This window comes from Varanus komodoensis, unplaced genomic scaffold (assembly GCF_004798865.1).
Source record: "Varanus komodoensis strain SLA01 unplaced genomic scaffold, ASM479886v1 scaffold1, whole genome shotgun sequence".
Lineage (NCBI taxonomy): Eukaryota > Metazoa > Chordata > Lepidosauria > Squamata > Varanidae > Varanus > Varanus komodoensis.
The window spans coordinates 94,525,467-94,545,804 of NW_025335268.1; the positions used below are offsets into that span (position 1 = coordinate 94,525,467).

At 49.4% G+C, this 20,338-nt stretch overlaps 1 protein-coding gene across 4 annotated transcripts in view; it reads right to left on the bottom strand.

Moving 5' to 3' along the window:
• Positions 1–11,504: 11,504 nt before the first annotated feature.
• Positions 11,505–20,338, bottom strand: part of R3HCC1L (R3H domain and coiled-coil containing 1 like) — a 44,304-nt gene continuing 35,470 nt past the window's right edge. For all 4 annotated transcript variants that reach the window (XM_044436496.1, XM_044436481.1, XM_044436491.1 and 1 more), the window contains exons 3-7: positions 17,296–17,471; positions 16,795–16,865; positions 16,416–16,511; positions 15,191–15,331; positions 11,505–12,020 (exon numbers count right to left, since the gene is read on the bottom strand). In XM_044436496.1, the coding sequence (XP_044292431.1) occupies positions 11,965–12,020; positions 15,191–15,331; positions 16,416–16,511; positions 16,795–16,865; positions 17,296–17,471 (540 nt within the window). In that variant the 3' untranslated portion in view covers positions 11,505–11,964. The remainder of the gene's footprint in view (positions 12,021–15,190; positions 15,332–16,415; positions 16,512–16,794; positions 16,866–17,295; positions 17,472–20,338) is intronic.

The window sequence follows — 20,338 nt, forward strand, 5'->3', positions numbered from 1 at the left end:
CCTCAGCCAAGAAAGTAGCACTGCTCAAAGAGGTGCAATCCTCGCCTCTCTGGCAGAAACGGGTGTGCGAGTCGCACAGCTCAGAATAACTACCTCAGCCAGCTCCACTTGCTGTAGAACGTCTTCCCAGGAGCCTGGTTCTACCTGAGGACATGCCAGAGCTGCCTATCCACCCCTCCCCGCAGCATCACACAGGTGTATGACGTGCCTCAAGGTCCAAGGAGCTATGCAACTTCCACCGGCACACAGGAACAGTTTTGGACTCCAAGGTCTGCGACTCCAGGAAGTCACACCTGAGCTTTGGTCACAAGCCAAGGCAAAGGGCACCAAAGGATCCCCCACTGGCTTCAGCTCACATGCCTCCTCTCCCTCAGAAGGCACCGGCCTACCCCAGCGGAGCCATGCCATGCCTTAGGCTCACGTATGAGGAGACTGGGGAACCAGGCCTGGCACAAGCAGGGGAGTTCATCCATGTGCAGTTAACTGTGAGGGCCAAAAGCACAGCGGGGAAAGCCCTGTATGGTGCCAGGCAGGGGGGAGGGTGTCCCTCACTCACCTCAGGGAAGAAGCATAGCTTCCCCCTTGGCAGAGAGAAACTAAAAGGGCTCTTCGAAGCCGGATTTCATGGAGCTTCATCCTGCCAATAAAAAGCTTTTTGAACCAAGCATGGGTGTTAATGACTGAGCTACAGAGTGGAGTAAGAACCAATAGCACTGTTAACAATTTTAGATCCTGGACTTCAGTCAGCCTTGAAGCACACAATTAACATTCTCTTCTCCCTTTTCTCACACTCTTCCATACTTTACAACTGTTGCTACATTCGCGATACACTAGAGCAAACAAACACAGTTTACCAAACCTGATTTAAAAACAAAACTTGCATTGTGTGTCTTTTAAACTTGAAAACTCCTTTAAATCAGATGCCAGCCTGAATACAGGAACATTATGGCATTTGTTTCTATGACCCTGATGTTTACTTGGGAATAAGCATAATTTTATTGTAGGAAAGGATATTTTAAAATCTCTAACCATGCCCAGATGGCTGCCCCGTGACTATAACTTTAAAAGAAAATCAGGCAAGTGCTGAAGAGACCGATGCCAGGCTTGGTGGGGTAGTCGTGGCAGCCCAGGTCTTGGCATGCCGGGCCTCTTCCTCCATCACTTGCCACTCTCTGGGTGGTCATGCGGGCGCGGGGGGGGGGGCTTGGACCTTGTTCCATGGTCAAACTCCAGCCGCAGCTCTACGGAGAGCCTCCTTGGGGGTTTCTCTCTCACCTCCTTAGAGACCAGCCCTCTTCACTGCAATGTCAAGCTGAGAACAGGCATGGAAATATCACACTTCTGGGAGAGGGTGGATGGGCAAGCTACTTTTGGTGGAGGAGCAACAGCAGATTACATTGTACAACTAATCAGAGCTGACATCCTTCCTTTGCACAGACTAGCCCAGGATAATTGAGTGGAGCAGAGGGTGGGGAGCAGCTGGTGAATTCAGCACCAGCAGAATGTCCTCCCCGTCTCACACCTTGCAATACTGAATAGTCGTCCTACGATCAAGGGCAACAAGATAGGTATCCTGTGCGGCCAAAGGTGGATCCTGCACAAGATACGAAAGAGGCCAGGCCAAAAGCGCCACAGATCACAGAAGGGGTGGTTCCTGCCCCCTCCCTTGCTCCCTCCGCTGCAGTGCTACTCACCAGGCACTGAGCAAGACTTGGATAAATGGCAGGTGGACAGCAGCAGCTTGCAATCCATCAGGCGCTGGGGACTGGGGAGGGGGCAGCCCTCAGGCCTGTGTCAAGAAAAGAAGAATGGGTGGGAGTGATTTATGCCTGCCTGCAGCAAAGTCAAGACCCTGCAGGCTTTATCGATCCCCAGCACTGCAGTGGAGTCGTACCAAACCAAGACCTGCCCTGCCCACCGCCACTGCTTTGCTTTGCCACTGACCCAGCTGGAGCGCCTGCTCCCACTCCCAGTTCTGACCCAGAACAGATCAATACGCACTCAAGGCACTGCTAAAGGGCTGAAGCCTTCCTGCAAGCCAGCCCCCAGTGAGCCCGACTGATTTCAGAGTGAACTTGACATAAGCAGGTGGACAGCCACACAGAGCCATCTTATAAAAAGACAGGCATGGTCCATCTTCCAAACGGATGGGATGGGGACAACCGAACACAGGCCAGCTTGGCCACCAAGGAAGAACTCCTTGAAACATTCAGACAAGCTTTCACAACAGACAGACAGACAGGCGATTACAGTGAATGTAAAGCATGAAAAGACACTTCTCCAAACTTAACAAGTAAAAGCAGCATCTTCTGAACTCTGTGGCTGATGTCTCATTACACCTTCCATCCAGCACTATTAAGCTGCTTTGTCAGAGAACAACGTATTAAAATGCAACTATGAACTGACATTCAGAGAGAAATTCAGAGAGTTTTAATAGCTCCTTGTCCCAGCAGTGTCCCTTTTCTTCAACAGTTCTCAGAGTAAGTCTGAATAGCTTTATGCTTCGACCAATCTGGATGGCAAGCTCTGTTCCATGCTCAGAACAGCCAACTGCAATCAGGCAAGCCTTGCACTTCTCTTTTTCCAGTCGATATGTTGCCTGATGGGTGGCAAGTTTAGCAGTCTGTTCATGTCTGGCAAAAGGCAGTGAAGGCATTCATATAACTAATTGAAGGACACCTGAAGCCTTTATGATTTGCCCACGAATCTGAGTGGTGAAGGGACCTCACTCCCTTGGGGAAATGAGGGCAATTGCCTTGGGCCTCCCACATGGAGGGGGTCACATAGGTCAGACCTACTAGACCATGACGCTCAGTATTGTCTACAGCAGGGACAGGCAGGAGATAATCTCCAGATGTTTGAGACTTGCACCCTGGCATTCCTCTTGACTACTGGCCATGCTGGCAGGCATTCCTAGGAAATGAAGTCCAAAATATCCAGAAATCTATTGTTTGCCTAATGTTGGTCTACACCTGCCTTCCCCAATCTGGTGTCCCCAGGTCTCCTTTTGCGACCACTGATCATGTTGACCAGGATTGATGGGAATACCATATACAGAGAACCAGGCTGGAAAAACCTGGCCTCCCATGACTGGCACCAGTTCTCCATGTTCTCAGGCAGGTATCTTTCAGAAATTACAGGGGCTGAGCCTGGGACCTTTTGCCAATGAATTCTAACCACCATACGGCAGCTCTTCCTTTCAGAACTGCTTATCAGTACACTCTGAGAAGGGGCGGGTGTTCCAGTGACCATTCAGCACCCTGGTCTCTCCATTTTTGTAAAGATATCCTGAGCCATTTTCAAACCAGATGGACACAGGCAGTTCTCTAGCTGAGTTTGTGTTCAAATGCTCTACATTCGGGGAATCCTGACTTTGCTGCTGAGGAATCCCTAGCATCTGTCACAGATTTCCTGCATGCTGCAGAGGGTTCTGGGACATGGCCCACTAAGCGTGCTATTCCTGTTGGGCTTCACAATTGCTCAGCATCAACTTGGGGGGGCAACCAGGTGGGGCAGCCCATTCAGGCAGCAGGCACTGGCAAGAAGGGATGAGATTTGGAAGAGCTGCGTTGGGCACTTCACAACTTGCCCTGCATCCTGAGACAAGCCTGCTACCCTCAGATGCTGTGGAGGAAACTGTCCCGTCATCACTACTGCAGCAAGATTGACAGACCAGTCCAACTGCCTCGTACCTCAAGCAGCAAAAGGTCTTGGCCCAGCCCTGTGTGGGGCCGGAAAGATGTCCAACACAGCCCTCTACCTCTGTGTCGCAGTGAGACTCAGTAACAGTGGGAAGCGATGCAGCTAGGCACTGGGGCCAAAGTCCAGCCCTGCAGACGATAATCCAGAGAGCAGCCACTGATGTAAACAAGCCCTGTGGGATGCCAGGAACCACTCTTTCCCTTCTTAAACATTTTCTCGTCAGTGGGCAGGCAACTGGGCATGGACTTGGTTATTGATGCTGATTTTTATAGGTTTTACTTTTAAAATATGCTATCCTTTTCTACAGGAAAATGGAGTGCATTCACTACTAACTGTATTTGGCATCGGACCAGCTGACAACTCCCATTTTAATCCTGCAGTCACACTGGACTAATGATTGGAATGAGGGTAACATGCAAAGCAACACATGTTCAGAGTATTTTTTAAAACTCTGGTCTGGCAAACAGTCTGGGATTTTTTTGCTCTCATGTTTCAGGATGGAAGCATGAAATTTAAAAGTGAGTGAAGAAAAGTTGGTTGTGTGCTTCACAACTGAAGTATTATCCTGAACTGTCTAAAGGAGACCCTTTAAGGGTCTGGTCCTTTGCCTCACAGCCCCAATGCATGACAACTTCCAAACCTGGAGGCTCACATGTATCCTATGCCAGGGAGACAGTTCAGCAGAAGTGATCTCGGCCTCTGCCACACCTTGCACTGAATATTTTATATAAATGGAGATTTCAGCTATCTAGATAAAGCAAGGAGAGGATGTTGGGCCAATAATAGGAACGGACATAAATCTGTAGCCTCAGATGTTTCCCATGCCCACCTCTGGTGCACCACATTTTCCTTCCTTCCATTTCTGATTGCAACCTGGAGCAGGCGGGAGGCAGCTGGCCTGGTTTGGAGGGAGTCTTGGCTCCAAGATCAGAGGATCTCTGAGGTGGGACCCTAGATAATCACAGACAATGTGAGGAGGCCATAGGATTGTACCCCTAGTCCATTAATTTTTAGATAGGGTCTAAAAATGCCTTACATGCCCTACTGGATGTTTCAGGGAACTTGGGTTGCTGCTGATCTTCTCATCAAGGAAGCCCAGGGTACAATCTGAAGATCTATTTCTATTTCTTTCAGCTAAAAACATAAGACAAGTACAATAGTGGAACCAATTGCTCGGAGAGGTCGTGGGCTCTCCCACACTAGAGGCATTCAAGGTGAAACTGGACAGTCATCTGAGTGGGATGGTGTGAAGTGGCATCCTGCACCAGCAGGGGGTTGGATCTGATGGCCCCTTTGGCCCCTTCTGACCCTACTAATTCTATGAATTTATGAAGCTACAGTAAGGTCAACAGAGGTGGAGTTTTTCACTCACTTCCATCTGCAACTTGCTGTATTGACCAGCATTCGCAGGGTGAGGAATATTTTGATGAAATTTCACAAATGCACAATCACAGTTCTCCATCTCCATTCTCCATTCCAATGTCAAGCTAACATTTTTAGATATCAAACTGATGCTTATCCATCCGGACCTCCCTTATTTGCATGACTGATGGACACCTGGTCACCCAAAACAAGGTCTTCTCATTGCTTGCAATACTTTTACCTTCTCTGCTCCGCTGTGTTTGTGCACTTTACTCCGTGGTTTCTTCTGCTTCCAAAGACGACATATAGTCTTAAGAGCAGTTCTTCTTTCAGGATCCCACAATTCACTGGCATCCCTTCTTCTGTTCCTTCCTCAAATGGGTGAGGTCCCCCATTTTTAGCTGCCTCCTAAACTAGGGCTGCTTTTAGCTCTGCAACATTGCTTAGATCTGCCCAGCTCCACCGTGCCTATTAGTGTCATGCTCTTGTTTTGACCACAGCCGGCTCCCTGACCCGTCAAGCACTTCTACCTGCTAACCTCAACTTTGAGCTATATTAGCCGACTCACCTGCCACTCTGTGAGAGAGGGGGTGGGAAGGAAGAGGGCTGGCTTCATTTGAAAGTAGGCCAGGCTCAATATAGTTTGTGGTCCATTCACCTCGATGACAAACATGGGAGAAAAAGGAAGTGGGATGGTTCTAGCTCTGCCTAAAAAGGGCAAGGCCACCTACCCCATCCTGAGCAGTGCTGTGCGCTGATTCTGCCAAATCTCCACTGGCTTTCCTTCTCTTCCAGCTAGTAAGACACCCCAGGTCACTGACTCCCTTCCCTCTGACCCTTCAGCCCTCCTTGCTTGCTACATCACTTTCCTTCCATGGCTTTGCCATCCCTTATTTTTTTGGTTCTTACAACCCAGTTCCACCACCCTTTTCCCACCCCAAAGCTCTCCTGCTCCTTTAACAGACATCACCCCATCTCTCTGTTGACCTGTATGCTTGGAAGTCTGGTGTGTGATGCCCGTTTGCCTTACTTCCTTCGGATTCCTTTTTAAAACCCTCCTTTTCTACAAAGCCTTTGTCACCCCCTCACTAGCATACCATGCCCTGTTCTAGGATACAACAACCTGGTGCCCTTTAGTTGTTTTAGACTACAACTCCCATAACTCCAGGCCATTGAGAGTGCTAGCTGGAGCTTATGGGAATTGTAGTCCAAAAGAACTGAAGGACACCAGGTCGCCTCCATTACCATACTCTTACTTAGTCTGTGGCTTTGGGTAAGCACACGCAAGCATAACAACTACTTCTTCGCCCCCTGTGTCTCTGTTTCTATTTCCCATTTTTTCTATGTTGAATTTTAAACTGTTAAAATCTCCTCTTCTATTCCGTGAAGCACCGTGCACACCGATGGTGCGATAGAAACAGCAAAACAAACAAAAGCAATTCTTTCTTGAGACATTTTGCTTCAGAATTCCGTGACCTGAACTGGGCCACGTGATCTGCATGCCATCATTCCACTCGGTAACATCTCCCACCTGTCTGGAGCTCCTTCAACGATCACCTCGGCTCTGCTGCTTTGTACAGTGGGGCAGTGCACAACTTCCATACTATTTAATGTATACGAATTATACCATAAATTCACTTTAGAGGCTAAAAATAGAAAGGTTGGCAGCACTGTGACTGCATGGGGAAAAGGGAAACCTGTTGGCCATACTGAACTGCATCAAAAACGAGCCAGTCCTTGCCTATGCCGATGTTCATGGAATCACATGGCACCAAGCAACTTGAGAATAAGGAATACATACACCTTGGCAGGGGGTTCGGAAGATGCATTTCCCCAAGTGAAATGCAGTTCCTTTGCCAACAGATGTGCGGCTGTGAGAAAACAAGTGAGGATTGAGTATAACAGTGGAAAAGAAAGGAACGTTTATTGTCCAATAAACTGATTATGTAGTAAGGTCCTAGAGACCCAGATAAATTCCATAGCAATGAATTACAGTGATTCATTGCAGGTGGCAAAGATCCAAACTTTTTCCTCCAGCTGGATTTGATATGGAAGATCTGTAATTAACAACTCTTGTGTTTTTATTTTATACTAATTAGCAGCTCCAAATAGCTACCTTGATGATCAGGAAAGTGGTGCTTAGGTAAAGGATGCTTAAACCCTTTCCCAGTCCAACTCATGCACACTGAAGCTGCTAATAGCTTGGTGGGCAGGGGGCAACATGATGTACCTGTCCTTAAAAAAATACCCGCAGAGATAACAGAAGCAAGAGGGTGGCTATAGGTTGAGGAATGGGCACGGGAACATAGGACTGAGGGAAGTTCCCCACAGTGCTATTTTTCCTATCTCCAAAGCAACCATATAAGCCTGTTGATTAGTGATAGTATTTCAAAAAATACCTAGGTTATCCTAAACATGGAAGCCATACATTAGATGTACTTTGGCTATAAAAAAACCAAAGGATAGAGGATAGAAGGAAGTTAAACATTGCAGCAGCACGGTGGATCACACTGTTCCTTTAATCCTTTTCTTAAAAGACAAGTACCTGACTATCACTTAGAATACCTTTGGCCAACCTTGCACCCTCCAGATATGATGGACTCCAACTCCCATCTTTCCTAGTCAGCATGACCAAGAAGTCTGAAAATGCGTCTCAAGAGTTGGCCCTAAAGTTCTGTGGCTACTTCAGCTGGTTATTTCTATTTACACACCATTGCCTTTCCTGCAAGGAACCCAGGGTGGCTTACATACTCTTCCTCTCTGTTTTATCCTCACAACAACCCTGTCAGGAAAGGCTTTGACTGGCCTGAAGTCAATAAGTCAGTAAGCTTTGTGGCTCTGTGGGAATTAAACCCAGGTGTCCATCACTCTAACCCTATGCCACACTGGTTCTACAGATACTAAATTGTTCTGCCCCATTGAGATGTGTTCAGAAAGGAGTTTTCATTCCCAGTAACTGGCAAAATGTCCTGATGTTTCAGATTCATTGCACAGTGCAGTTTGTTTTTTAAATATGGCTCTAACTGGTGTTGGCCTGGCCAGCGTTTTGAAGTTTCTCTTTTTTTACCAGCAAGGCACACGCCACAGCTATATCCTGCTCCCCCTGCTAGTCTGGTACAGTGGTACCTTGGCTCACAAATGCCTTGGTTCACGACCAAATCGGGTCACGAACAAAAATTTCATGAAAATTTTGACTTGGGTTGTGAACTCCACATTGGGTGGAGACCAAGATTGCAGCCATCTCCCCCCCCCCCGCCCCTACAAAGTGGGGAGATGGCCATGATCGTAGTCACGTTTGTGCAGGGAAGATGCGTGTGATCACGGGCGCGCTCCTGCAGGAAAGACAGGCACATTCTCGGCCATCTCTCCCACACCCCCCTCCAGCAAACAGCACGATCGCGGCCATCTCCCCCCGCCCCGAGTGGGGAGATGGCCACAATCGCAGTTGCATCCGTGCAGGGAACACATGTGTGATCGTGGCTGTGCTGTGCTGCACCCGTCTTCCCCGCAGAAGCGTGCCCGTGATCACGCGCATCTTCCCTGCACAAACATGACTGCAATCGAGGCCATCTCCCCACTTGAGGGGGTGGGGAGATGGCTGTGATCGTGCTGGTTGCGGGGGGGTGGGGGAGAGATGGCCAAGATTGTGCCCATCTTTCCTGCAGAAGCGCACCCGTGCTAGGATTTCTTTGAGAAGCACCACCCCAACATAACTGTAACAAACAGAGTGTTGAATCTGATGAATGATAATGTGGTCTCTCATTTCTGGAAGGTTATGCAGTGCAGGAAAAAACAAGATTTTTCACCAAAATTGACCCTGCAGCTAAGAAACAAAAAAGAGAGGAAACCCCTGAAAGAGATCTCCCCAGTGCCCTTATGGAGGGGGACTCTCCCTCCAAACAATAACTTCCCCCACACCTAGGTTAGTGTTCTCCACTATACTGTACAGTACTTTGCTTTGGGCTGATCAGCATAAGACTGATCAGGGAGCTTATTTCCAATTTGCTACAAATGAGCAATAAACCTTTTAGTCTCCCAGTGGTGGGGCAGAGAAAATGCTCCCTTTCTGTGGATCTTTTTTGACCAACTGGGGACAGGGGCTGGGGAGTGTGTGTGTGTGTGTGGGGGGGGGCATGTCTGTGTCTGAGGGAAGTGCATGCCAGCAGTAGCTCTACCCACACTGGGCTGTCCCCCCCCCCCCTTCCCCCCCCCCCCCCACACACGGTAACAACATGTGGCCCCTGGCATCCCAGGGACAATCCAACCCTCTGCCTGAAAATGATTTTCCCACTCCTTGAGTGGAAACTAAGTCCTACAGATTGCATAGCAAATGTGCTTGGGATTGCACTGCCACCCAGGAAATTCCCTGCTTCAGCCACTACACAGGCAGTCTGAACATTTTTGTTTAGAGAACGAGCTGCCAGAATGGAAACATTTCCAAGGCTTGGATCGATGGAAGCCCCCTATAAAATAGACCGAGGGATGAATGGCTTATCTTAACTCTGACTTCCATGCTGCTGGCCGTTCATTTTAGGAGCCTCTTCAGCCTGCCAGAAGCTTTCAGCAGGGGTGGGACACTGTTTAGTAGCTACACTATGCAAGTATTTAGAGGATTTAATTGGCCCATATAGACAGGGCTTGTTTCAGGGAACAGCTGCCAGGGCAGAGCAGGCCAGGCCTCGCCAGGGGGTCACAGACTCCTGGAGTTGCCAGGAAAAGCAGCAAGCATCCATCCGCTCCCATTCCAGCACGCTGCCCACATCAAGGCGTGCACTCCACCCTGCCCAAGCGGAGACACAAGAGAGCGCTGTTCCAGGCAAGGAAATGCCTGCAAGCTCAGCTGGCCAGTAAACACACGGCTTGCCAGCACATTCCAGCTTTGAGAGCCGTCTTGGCATACCTTGACCTGACCCCAGCAGCACCCAGCAGGGCCGGAGGCTCCTACAACCATGTTTCCCAGGCAGAGCATCCCCCGGGCTCTGGAAGCAAGCTCTTCCTCTGCTTGCTGTCTCTGGCCAGGTAATGGGCCATGCAGCACGTGCAAGATACGCCCCACTGGAGAATCACCCTGCCTCCCCTCCCACCGTCCATCTGCCCCAGCTCTGCTTCAGCTACAGGCCTTGCAGCATCACAAGGCTCCTCCTGTTACCTGGACTGCAACAAGTGCCGCTGCTTTGGCATTTGGACCACAGCTGTTTGTGCTGCTCCCGCCCCGCGATGCCGTGCCGAAGGGAACATGCACGCGTGTGTCTTGAGCTTCATGACAACCAGGTGGTGACAGCAAAGGCTCCTGGCCCAGGCTCAGACAGCCTGCCAGACCGTTGACCCCAAACACAGCTGGGAGTGCCTGACCACAGGAATCTCCGGCAGAGCCCAGCAAGGTGTGCTGTTGCTGTCAGTTTACAAGGAAGTGGCCAATCTGCCTGCTCCTCAGGCGGCTGTAACCAATTTTCATGGAACAGAAAAGACTTTGTGAATGGCTCTTTAGGGAGCATTCCTGGTGGAGTTAGTGCCTTTACAGTAAAATTCAATCTTTCCTGCAAAGTTGGCCAGAGAGCAGGCATCTTTGTGCTGCCTCCCTGTGATGTGCTGATATGAGCCAGCTATTCAACAGGGTGTGCTGCAGAAACGCACACACCCAGGAGCTGCAACATTCCTGCCATGAGGAGGGAAATCCCACCAACACCCACAGATGGGACAGACTAGGAACCCTCCTAGCAGAGGGTAGGATTCTGCCAGCCCTGGAATCCGAATGGTGTTGTCTCACCTGCATCACAGCCCCCCTCCCCCGGTGGCTTAGCATGACCAGCATGGACGCTACCAGAAGCTGCGCTCCTGCTACACCAGAGTGGATGCTACTGAGAAGTCCTCCCAGTGTCACAGGGTTGCCACAGTGGAAATGAGGGGGCTTCGGCTGCAAGTAAGACTGAGCTGAGCCAAGAGAGAAAGATGACAGCATTTTGACTGTTGGCAGGGCTCTCATCTTCTCCATTCAAGGAGGAGGCTCATCACTTGCTTCCCCAGTTTGGTCTTTCTTCACTGCTACAAGCGCAAAGAATGAATGAACGGTGCCAGGACGGCTGAGCTGCCGGCACATGTAGGCATATATAAGTGGGCAGAGAAGCGCAAACATGGTTGTAAGCACGCGTGCCTGAGGCGCCAAGCCAGCATTCATTCCACGCAGCCCTCGGGGCCAGAGAAGCTGTGCACCACTGGCATGAGTGAACCACTGTGCTCTGGGTGCCTCTTGCTGGCCTCCAGACAGCATCCAAACATGTTCAAGAGCCTGGGGCAGCAGCCCAGTCCAGTTGAGATGGTGGCAGTTCATTAACGACAATCACGGTTGTCTGCCAGTTTTGGAGTGCTGAGAAGCCACAGACTAGTCTAAGAGTAAGTTGCAAGAAGTAAAGTTGCCCACATCACACACACACACCACCATATAAAATAAAAAGGAAACTTTAATAGCAAACGCAATAGTGGGCACTGCTCAGTCCAGTCTCATTAAACAAAGCGCTGCTCAGGGCTCTGTTTGGTGCCACTTTATCCAGGAAGCCTCGAGCTAAATGCTCGTAAATCACATTTCCATGGCACAAAACCTTGCAAAGAATACTGCTTGGCACAAACCTTCAGGCCGGATGCCCTGATGATGGCTTTTGTTCCAGTGCTGTTTTCAGATACATCCAGGAGAGAAGCTTGTTAGGGCTCACACATCCCACTTGAACAGATGTGGGTTACCCACGACGGCCCGCAAGGGTCCTGATACCTTGCTGTCAGCACAAATGGAAGAGCAGAACATCCCCAGTGTTGCAAACACAACCTGCCCATCTCTGTCATGGATCCCAATCCAGTTCCAGCAAGGGGCTAACAATCTCTCTCCTTCTCCTGGCAATCGTCTTTGATTCACTCACGGCCTTCCCAAGCATCTTCTCTCTGCTTGGCCTCCAAGCGCTTCCTTTCTGTAAGCAGAAAATGGGCAGCTGAAGCAGCAACAGCCAAATGTGACGGAGCTGGTCAAGTGCTGGGCTTGGAAGATGCATGAGATCTTCCCCACAGCCTAGGCCTACCCCCTTCCTTTCAACAAACTAGGTTCTACTTTGGTGGTACGCCACACCATTTAACTCAGCCAGTTGTGGCTGGCTGCCCTGCGGGGATTCTGAGCTGGCCGCCCTGCCTAACCTCACCCCACATCTGTGTGCCCTTATTCCGGGCTCATCCACACCATGCACTGCGCCTGCTTCCCACCCCTAATGGCAACATTCCAATCGGATACACCTCACCTGTGCCAGAAGCAGCAATCTTGCTTGATGACCCAAGGGGAAAGGCGAATGAGAAAGAAGAATAGGGAGACTGCAGAGCTGGCAGTTGCAATTAAAATAAATTAGCCATTCCTATGCATGACTTACACTGCCTCCTGCAGCTGGGCTTGGCTCCCAGTCCTGCATCCTGGAGCAGGAGTCAGGATTGGAGCTCCACCTAGTGTCCAAAGCTGAACAGCACAGACTCAGCACAGCCTCGTTTGCGGTTTACCTATTTGCTAGAATGTCTGGATAGTCAGAAGTGTTCCCTCCACCCTGAGCCCCCTTCCTCACGGGCATCTGGGATGAGCAGCAAGCTGGTCTTGCGATTCCAGGTGCACCTTTAAATCTGCCCAGTGTGCAAGGAAAGAGAAAGAATACCTACTTCCGTATAGATAAGGATATACAAAGATAGACAGATGACAGATAGATAGATGGATGCTGCCGGAGGCGAGGCTGCAGCAGCCTGGGTATCATATGTATACCATGTGAAATTTGACCAAGGAATTATTCTAAAACGCTGTGCTTGCAGGGCACAGACTATCACTGGCAGTGGTAATCATACTGGAAATACCACAGTGATCATTGGGTACAGATCCTATTCAAAATTCTAAAGCTTTGGAGAAGAACAGTCTTTAACAACTTCTGATTATGCTAGGAATGTCACAGAGACCTAGATAATCAGTCCTCATACTCCAGTTTCAAGAGAACAATTGGGCAGGGGCTAACTGGGTAATAGACACTCTGCAAAGGAATTGTCTGAGCATATGCCTCAGGGAAAGGGGAGAGGGAGCGACAGAATGAGAGAAACTGGTGGGTCAGTTCTAACTTGTCCAGAATTATAAGGGCTGTGCTAGAACAACTTTCCCCAACTTCGTGCCTTCCAGAAATGTTTGAAGATTTCATTCCTACCAGCCATCATAGCCGTGATGGAAGTTGCTGCCCAACACATTTGGAAGGCACCCGTTTGGGGAAGGCTATAGAAACTGAAAATCGCATGGGCATTTAATCTGCCGAACTGACAGACAACCATTGGCACATTCATGGCGTAGAAAAGCTCCGTTGTTCAAGGTAGATACCTACAACAATGAAAAGATTTGCCTTGCAATGATTACTTGCATGTTCTCTTCTGATTGTGATTGTTCCCCGAAGGATCTGTTGTGTGTCTAAAATACTGCATTTTGTTTCAGAAAGAGAAGCAAGATGAGCTGGAAGTCCCTCAGCTTTACTTTCTTACACATTGCCTTTGATTGTTCCTGGAGGTTCTGCTGCATCAGGACTAACGTCCACCTCTGTTCCCATATCCTTCATTACGTAACTTGGGTGAAGGCTTTTCAGGGGCCTTGCCTCAACCTCCCTAAGTTTGCAGGCAGGATATATTTGCTTGGGAAAACTAGAGGCTCTGGCTAAATGGAGCTTTGGTTTCTAGCTGCTCTTTCCCATCTGCTCTAGTGTGTGCGATAGCAGAGAACAATGGTGGACGGTCAGGAGCTCTGTCTGCACTGCTGAGTCCGTAGGCCTACATTATACTACATAGGTAAGGCAACCAAGGCGACAATGTCAGGACAATGGGATGAATTCAGCAGAAAGAAACTTCTTCAAGGGAATACACTTGCCAGTGATTTTTATAATGAATTAAATCTTCTGTCACCCTTTCCTGCTTTCCCTAACACTTCTTTCAGCCAACTGTGCATGTTCCTTAGAAACTGTTCCACCTGTGGCTACATTTCAGTTAAGTAGCTCTGCAGAATCTAAAGCCTCAATCCATCAAGAGTATGGCCCATATTTCCATCTGGCCAACTCACTGGGGACAGAGGAATCTACTCAGCTTAGTTCCTGTGAAGACTGAACACATCTGAATATCCCTTCACAGATTGGAGACCAGGAGGAAGCAGAAATCCAAGACCAGGTCACTCTCCTCATATAAGTGATGCTGATGAGGTGGATTTCTAGGTACCCACAGTGTGCTCTGTACTGGCTGGGAGAGTTTTCACTTCTCCACTCCCAACAGAATGACCAAGTTATACTGGAAACTGCACAGACCTCACCAATCTCATTATGGTTTCCAAGTAAGTATGGCAGAGTGGTACGTTCCTTAGCCAAACTGACATGTACCGTCACTGTTATCTGGTTCATACAGCTGAAGGGCAGGCAGAGAGCCAACCGTCGTACCCCCAGGAAGGACAGGGCATTACTAGATACTTCTGTCCTTTGCTTACCATATGGCCAAGGAAGGGCCACCTGTCCATGTGCTTCCTGTATCCTGGAGCATGCTGGGAGGGGGCACAGCCCTGTCTTCGGCAAGAACCCCTTGCTTCTCCCTACTATGTACTATTGCAGAATCCTTTCCTTACCCTGTTGTGCTTCAACAGTAGAAAGTGGAAGGAGACTGAAAGGCTGAGTGCAACAAGGGAACTCCCTTCCCAAAATGCAGCAGGGCACCAAGGTGATTCCTTTTTTACATCCTGAAGTTTCAGTAGGGCATACACTGACTTAGATGCAGCAGAATTACTGGCTGTCCAGGAGCCTCCCTTGGGTACTCAGACAGGCAGAGCTGGCTGTGTGACAGCAGGGAGAGCACATGGTCGGTCTAGCTTACTCGTCATACTGTGCTGAAGCAGAGAGCTAAGTCAGGCAGACTCTCCAGGGAGGCCCAGAACGTGGGTAGTAAGTGAGAGCAGGGCAGCCTCAGGCAGAGACGTAGAGAAATTCCTTAGCATCTCTCACCTGGGTTTGCCTGGATCACCTCTATCTCACATACATGCAAACTTTATATTCAGCTCCTGTCTTCCCCACAAACCATGGGAGCATCAACACGCCCTTAGGCTTACCTCGGGCTGCTTGTAACTGCTTGCGTTCGGCCTCACGTTCCGCCTTGCTTTGGTTGCTCCGCACACCAAGAGCACCCGTCACCAGTCTCCGAGCCAGAGCAGCTGAGGTTTCAGGGCGCTCTTTGGCTGGCTGCAGGAATTCTGGAGGAATTGGCAAAGGAAGCACACAGCTCAGAGACAATACTACACCCCTGTTCCCAGTGCTGGTGGGGGAAGGAGTATTCAGGCACTAACTCAGCAGATGGTTTCTCCGCCTTGCACTGCCTGGTGCAAAGCAGGGAACAAATGCATCCTCTGCAGATAGTGCTCGCCTCTCCTACATATATGTTGGGATAGTGGAAGAGGTTGGGAACACTTCTAAGGGCCTTCCACTTGCAACTTAGGGGGAAAGGAGGTGGTAAAGGAATGAGACTGTGGATGAAGTTCCCTAAACCATAGCAATAGAGGGAAATCAATGGCTGTCTGTAGTACATGCCAGTGCTAGCAGGGCAGTGTCCTTAGCACCCGCATTCTCCAACTGCTACACTGAAAACAAGCCGTGCGACACTGGTCGTGCCTGAGCGAGGCCACGCACCCTTTAGGTCTCCAGATATCTCCTGGCAGAGTATTGGGAACCCAAGAAGTCCAGCTGCTGGGCTTAGCACTGATGCGATGCAAGAGTACTATGTTTGTTTGAAAGTGATGCCTCAGAGACCTGCAGAGCAACTCAAATGGGGTAACCCAACACACCAGTAGTGCTGATCCTTACTGACTCCAATGTTGTGGGGAAAAAACTCCACTGCTCAATCCTCACCTTCCGCTGGCCTATCTAGAGCCGCTTCATAGGAGGGGGACTCAGAATAGGGCAAGGCCAATGTCAGAAGGAAGAGGATTTCCAGCAGACCTGTTCCATGACTGGAAGGCTTTTTTCACCTGCACTACTAATGCTAATCAACATATGCAGGTGCAGAGATGTGTGTGTGTGTGTGTGCGTGTGCACATGCATGTGCCTGTGGAGTTCAGTGAGTAGGGCAGCCGACACCTCAGAGCTATCACTATGTATCATCAAGATGATCTGAGTTCATCTGTACAGGAAGGTAATAAACAGTACTTTTTGCCTTTCTAAAGATTTTGATTCTGCAATGCACAGTAAAATTAATTAAAAATACACACTACAGTTTTGAATTAAAAGCTGGAAGATGGTGTGAATCTGACTAGATTATTTCTGCATCTGTTTTGGCCTCACCAGCATAGGCCCGGGCCTTGGTCTTTGCAGCTCGTGTGGCCTGTGACAGTGGACGGGTTTTCACCGTCAGGTGCTTGGTACTGAGAGCATCCCGGGCTGTGAGAAGAGAAACAGAGATAACAGTAGGAATGGGATTAAGCCAGACTTGCCCTCCCAAATATCTATTGAGCCCAACCATGCTGAGTAAACATGATAGCAGTTGGAGTCCAGCACATCTGGAGGACTCCAGATTAAGGAAGGCTGGGCCAAGTGAACCAGAGTTACAGGACTCCATGCCCAAAGGACACTGTCAATCAACATTCCCCCAACAAGACAGCAGACACCCACTTTACACACATTTCCAGTGCCCAGCCAAGCTGTACTCAGAAGCAGATCGTACCTGTGATGGGACTGGAGAAGATACCCAGTGCATGTGTGTCATCTACCCACTTAATGTCAAAGCCTTTCTTCCTGGTGAGAGAGAAAGTTGGGGATTAGCAACTTATTAGTGGATTGGATGAAGAAACCCTGCAGAGTGCTCAAAAGGGGGTGCAGGAATGTTGTACATTAGCTCTGGAGAGTGGGAAGGATGCTCGGAATTGATGCAGCATTCTCTCGACTGGTAGCAATGCCAGTCCAAACACAAGGACTAAAGTCTTTGATCAAGGCTGGCATAAGTGATTTTGAGCCAGGGGGAGAGCTCAGCTCATCTAGAGCTGAGGTGATGGTGGTGCTCTCCAAGACTGGAGCAAAGGAGGTCAACTCCAGCAGCTTCCCTGCCCACCCCCCGCCCCCATGTTAGCAGGCCATAGAAGAGAAAGCTCAAAGTGAAGATAGACGGTATGTGCTTCAGCATGAAAGAGAAAGGATACAGTGTAAGAGGGAAAGACAAAGTGCTCACTGGTAGCTGCAGAAGACACGCATAAGGTCCTCAGTGCGGAATTCAGAGGGGAAGTCATAGATCTCAATGACATGTGGCAGCTCAGAGTCGCTCAAGTCCAGATCAGCTGGAGAGTAGCTGTAGTAGTCAATGTGTGGCTCCTGCAGCCCAGAGATGGGTGGGCTGTGGGAAGACAGCTGGAAGGAAACGCCGTGAACACCTGTGAGCCAGGTATGCATGTGACGCATCAGAAGGTCCTCTCTTTGCCCCAGCGACGTGCAGACAACAGAGGGGCCTCCAGGGCCATTTCACAGAACTGACTGTTAACCTAGAATCAGAGTGGAGTGGGAAGGGGGCATTTAAGCCACTGGTCCCGATGCTCCACTCCCAAATGGCAGGCATGCGTGGCCTCCGAATGCCAAGGGCCTCGGCACTCCCCAGACTCCGGGGCTTTTGGCAGCCTGGGAGTGGGTGCAGTGACCAATTGAAGGTGCCAGGACTCATGCTCCAGAAGGGGACTGATGGCCCACAGACTGGGAGACTGGGAGTTATCGATCAGGCGCCTCCCGCTACTTTCCCCATTCCCCATCTCCGTTGGCTCTTTTACTGGTTCAAGAGAGGGGGGCTCCCTCATTCCTTCCAAGGCAGAAAGCTGGAATGGATTCTTGCTCCCACTAAGTCTGCATCCTGCCTGCTGAACACTTCACCAAAAAAAAAAAAAAAAAAAAAAAAAAAAAAAATTAAGCTGCACCCAAACAGATTCCCAAGGCAGCTACAAACCTGAACTTTCACAGAAGGTATGGCAGCCGACCCAGTAAGTGGGTAATGCATGAAAGACTGTGAAAGACAGAAGCATAGGGCAGGGGCTGAGACCACAGGGGAAGAAAGCCAGGCATAGCAAGGTGGTGACTCATGGGAGAAGGTCTGCCTGGACTCTTGTGTTCCCTGGGGTAGCTACTATCTCAGCTGATGCTTAACCAGAAAATGCATCAGTCTTTCCAACCTGGTGCTCTTCGGATGGTTTGCACTACAATTCCCATCAGCCTCAGGGGTGATGGGAGTTGTAATCTAAAACATCTGGAGGACTCCAGGTTAGGGAAGGTTGAAAAACAACGAATAATAATAATTATAATACACATTAGCCAGAGTTGGTCCTCTTTTTTAAAAAAGGCAGACTCTGCTGCTGATCATGGAGGAAACATTAAAGTGCAGTGGGCCCCTGATCCCAGTGATGGTGTGAATGTCTGTAGCATGAATGGGAGAAGGATGGGAATCTGATGCAGGCTGATCTCACAAACTGCTCCTAAGGGAAAATGAGTTACTCTATAATTACTGTAAAACACGCTATATGCCCTTGAAAAGTATTTGGAAGCTACTTCAAAATGCTGTGGTCAGAATAATTGCTAGTGTCTGCTTTTCTGACCGCATTACATATTATGCTGGCTCCCAACTAATTTTTGGGCCCAACACAAGGTGCTCGTTATTACTTACGAAGTCCTAACTGACCTGCAACTGGGATACTTGAAGGATCGCCTTCTCCCCCACAAATCTATCAGTTGTTGCTTTGTCAACTGCTCTGCATTGTGCTGCTAAGGTAGGTTTGGGTGGGGGAAGCATGGAATAGAGCCTTTTCAGTGGTAGCACCCAAACTGGACAACTTGTTCTCACGGGAGACTGAACTGGCCTCACCTCTGTTGTCTTATAAACAGGAAGTTAAGACATTTTTATGCTGCCATTTATAGTGCGTTTTAATCTTGCCTGTTGCGGATCTGTTTTATTTTGGCTTTTCAAATTCTTTCCAGTTTGGACTTAGTAAAATTTTAATGGTAAACTGCCTTGAGGACCCTTTTCCCCAGGCAAAACACAACATAAAAAGTATTTTATAAAAAAGAACTTTCATTTTTAAAAAAAATTGCACGGTTTGCCATGTTTTAGCCCTCAGAGGGAGAAGATCAGGCAAACCTGACTCTTGTCCTTGCACAGAAGGAACCAAGGCCTGTGGGAGCACCACAGAATGCTAGCAGGGCTCATGGTAGGAAACTTCTCCATTAACTCCAGACCTGCAGTGGGATGACCGAATGGGTAACAGTCCTTGCCTTAAATAGCCTTGGCCTGGCCATCCAGCTCTCCCTCCAAAGGATGTGCAGAAAGGATGACAGATGTTTACCTCTAAGAACTGTCAAGTTACCCAGAGCCAGCATCAAGGGTAGGATGACCAAGCACCTACCAAGGGCCCACACGCCAAAAGGGGCCCCCCGGCAAGAGCCTCCTGGAGTTGCTCCTCCTCTTCACTATGGCAGCCCACGTGTCCTCCCACTCTCCCTCTCCCTCTAGCTCAGACAATGCTGCTGCTGCTGGTGGTGGTGGTGAGGAACACCCTGCCTACTTGCTCCCTGACTCTCTACCTGTTAGGCAGGCAGGCAGGCACTATGATGAGGAAGAGACTGACACAACAGCCGCTGGTGACAAAGGTAGCAAGAAAGAAGACCCACTGAGGGAGGGGGGCATTTCAGGCCCTCCAAGACCTGCAGCCTGCACTGAAGTCACCCATGGCTGCTGGGGACGGCTAGCTCGCTAGATTCAAAACCCTTAACCTAGCAGACACCCTGCTGCTAGTGCATTGCTAGCATACTGCTTGCGCTGGGTGCCTAAGCTGCACAGATCAGCACACATCCCATTGACAAGGGAGTCTATAATTCAGGCAGGCTCCTGTCTGCTTCTCCAACACCAACACAAGCCATCGCTGTACAGGAAGAGTCTATAAATTCCAGCCGCTTCAGTCAATAAAGGACAGTAATTCAGATAATTTCATGAGGAAGGTGAATTTGTGGATGGGTTGAACATGTAAGAGTAAGAATCTGAGAAGAGGAGGTGGAGCAGCAGCAACAGGGGGTAGAAAGGCGTGTCCCTGGTGGGTTTAACCAAAGCCCACCTGGGAGCTTGAGCATTAAGAGGCCAAGTGAACACGGATTAGGTCCAACATGACCAGCCCCGTGAGGGCGCAGGATGCATGCAATGCTGACTGGCGTGGTGGATTATCAGAGACCATGGAGTGCATGATGCA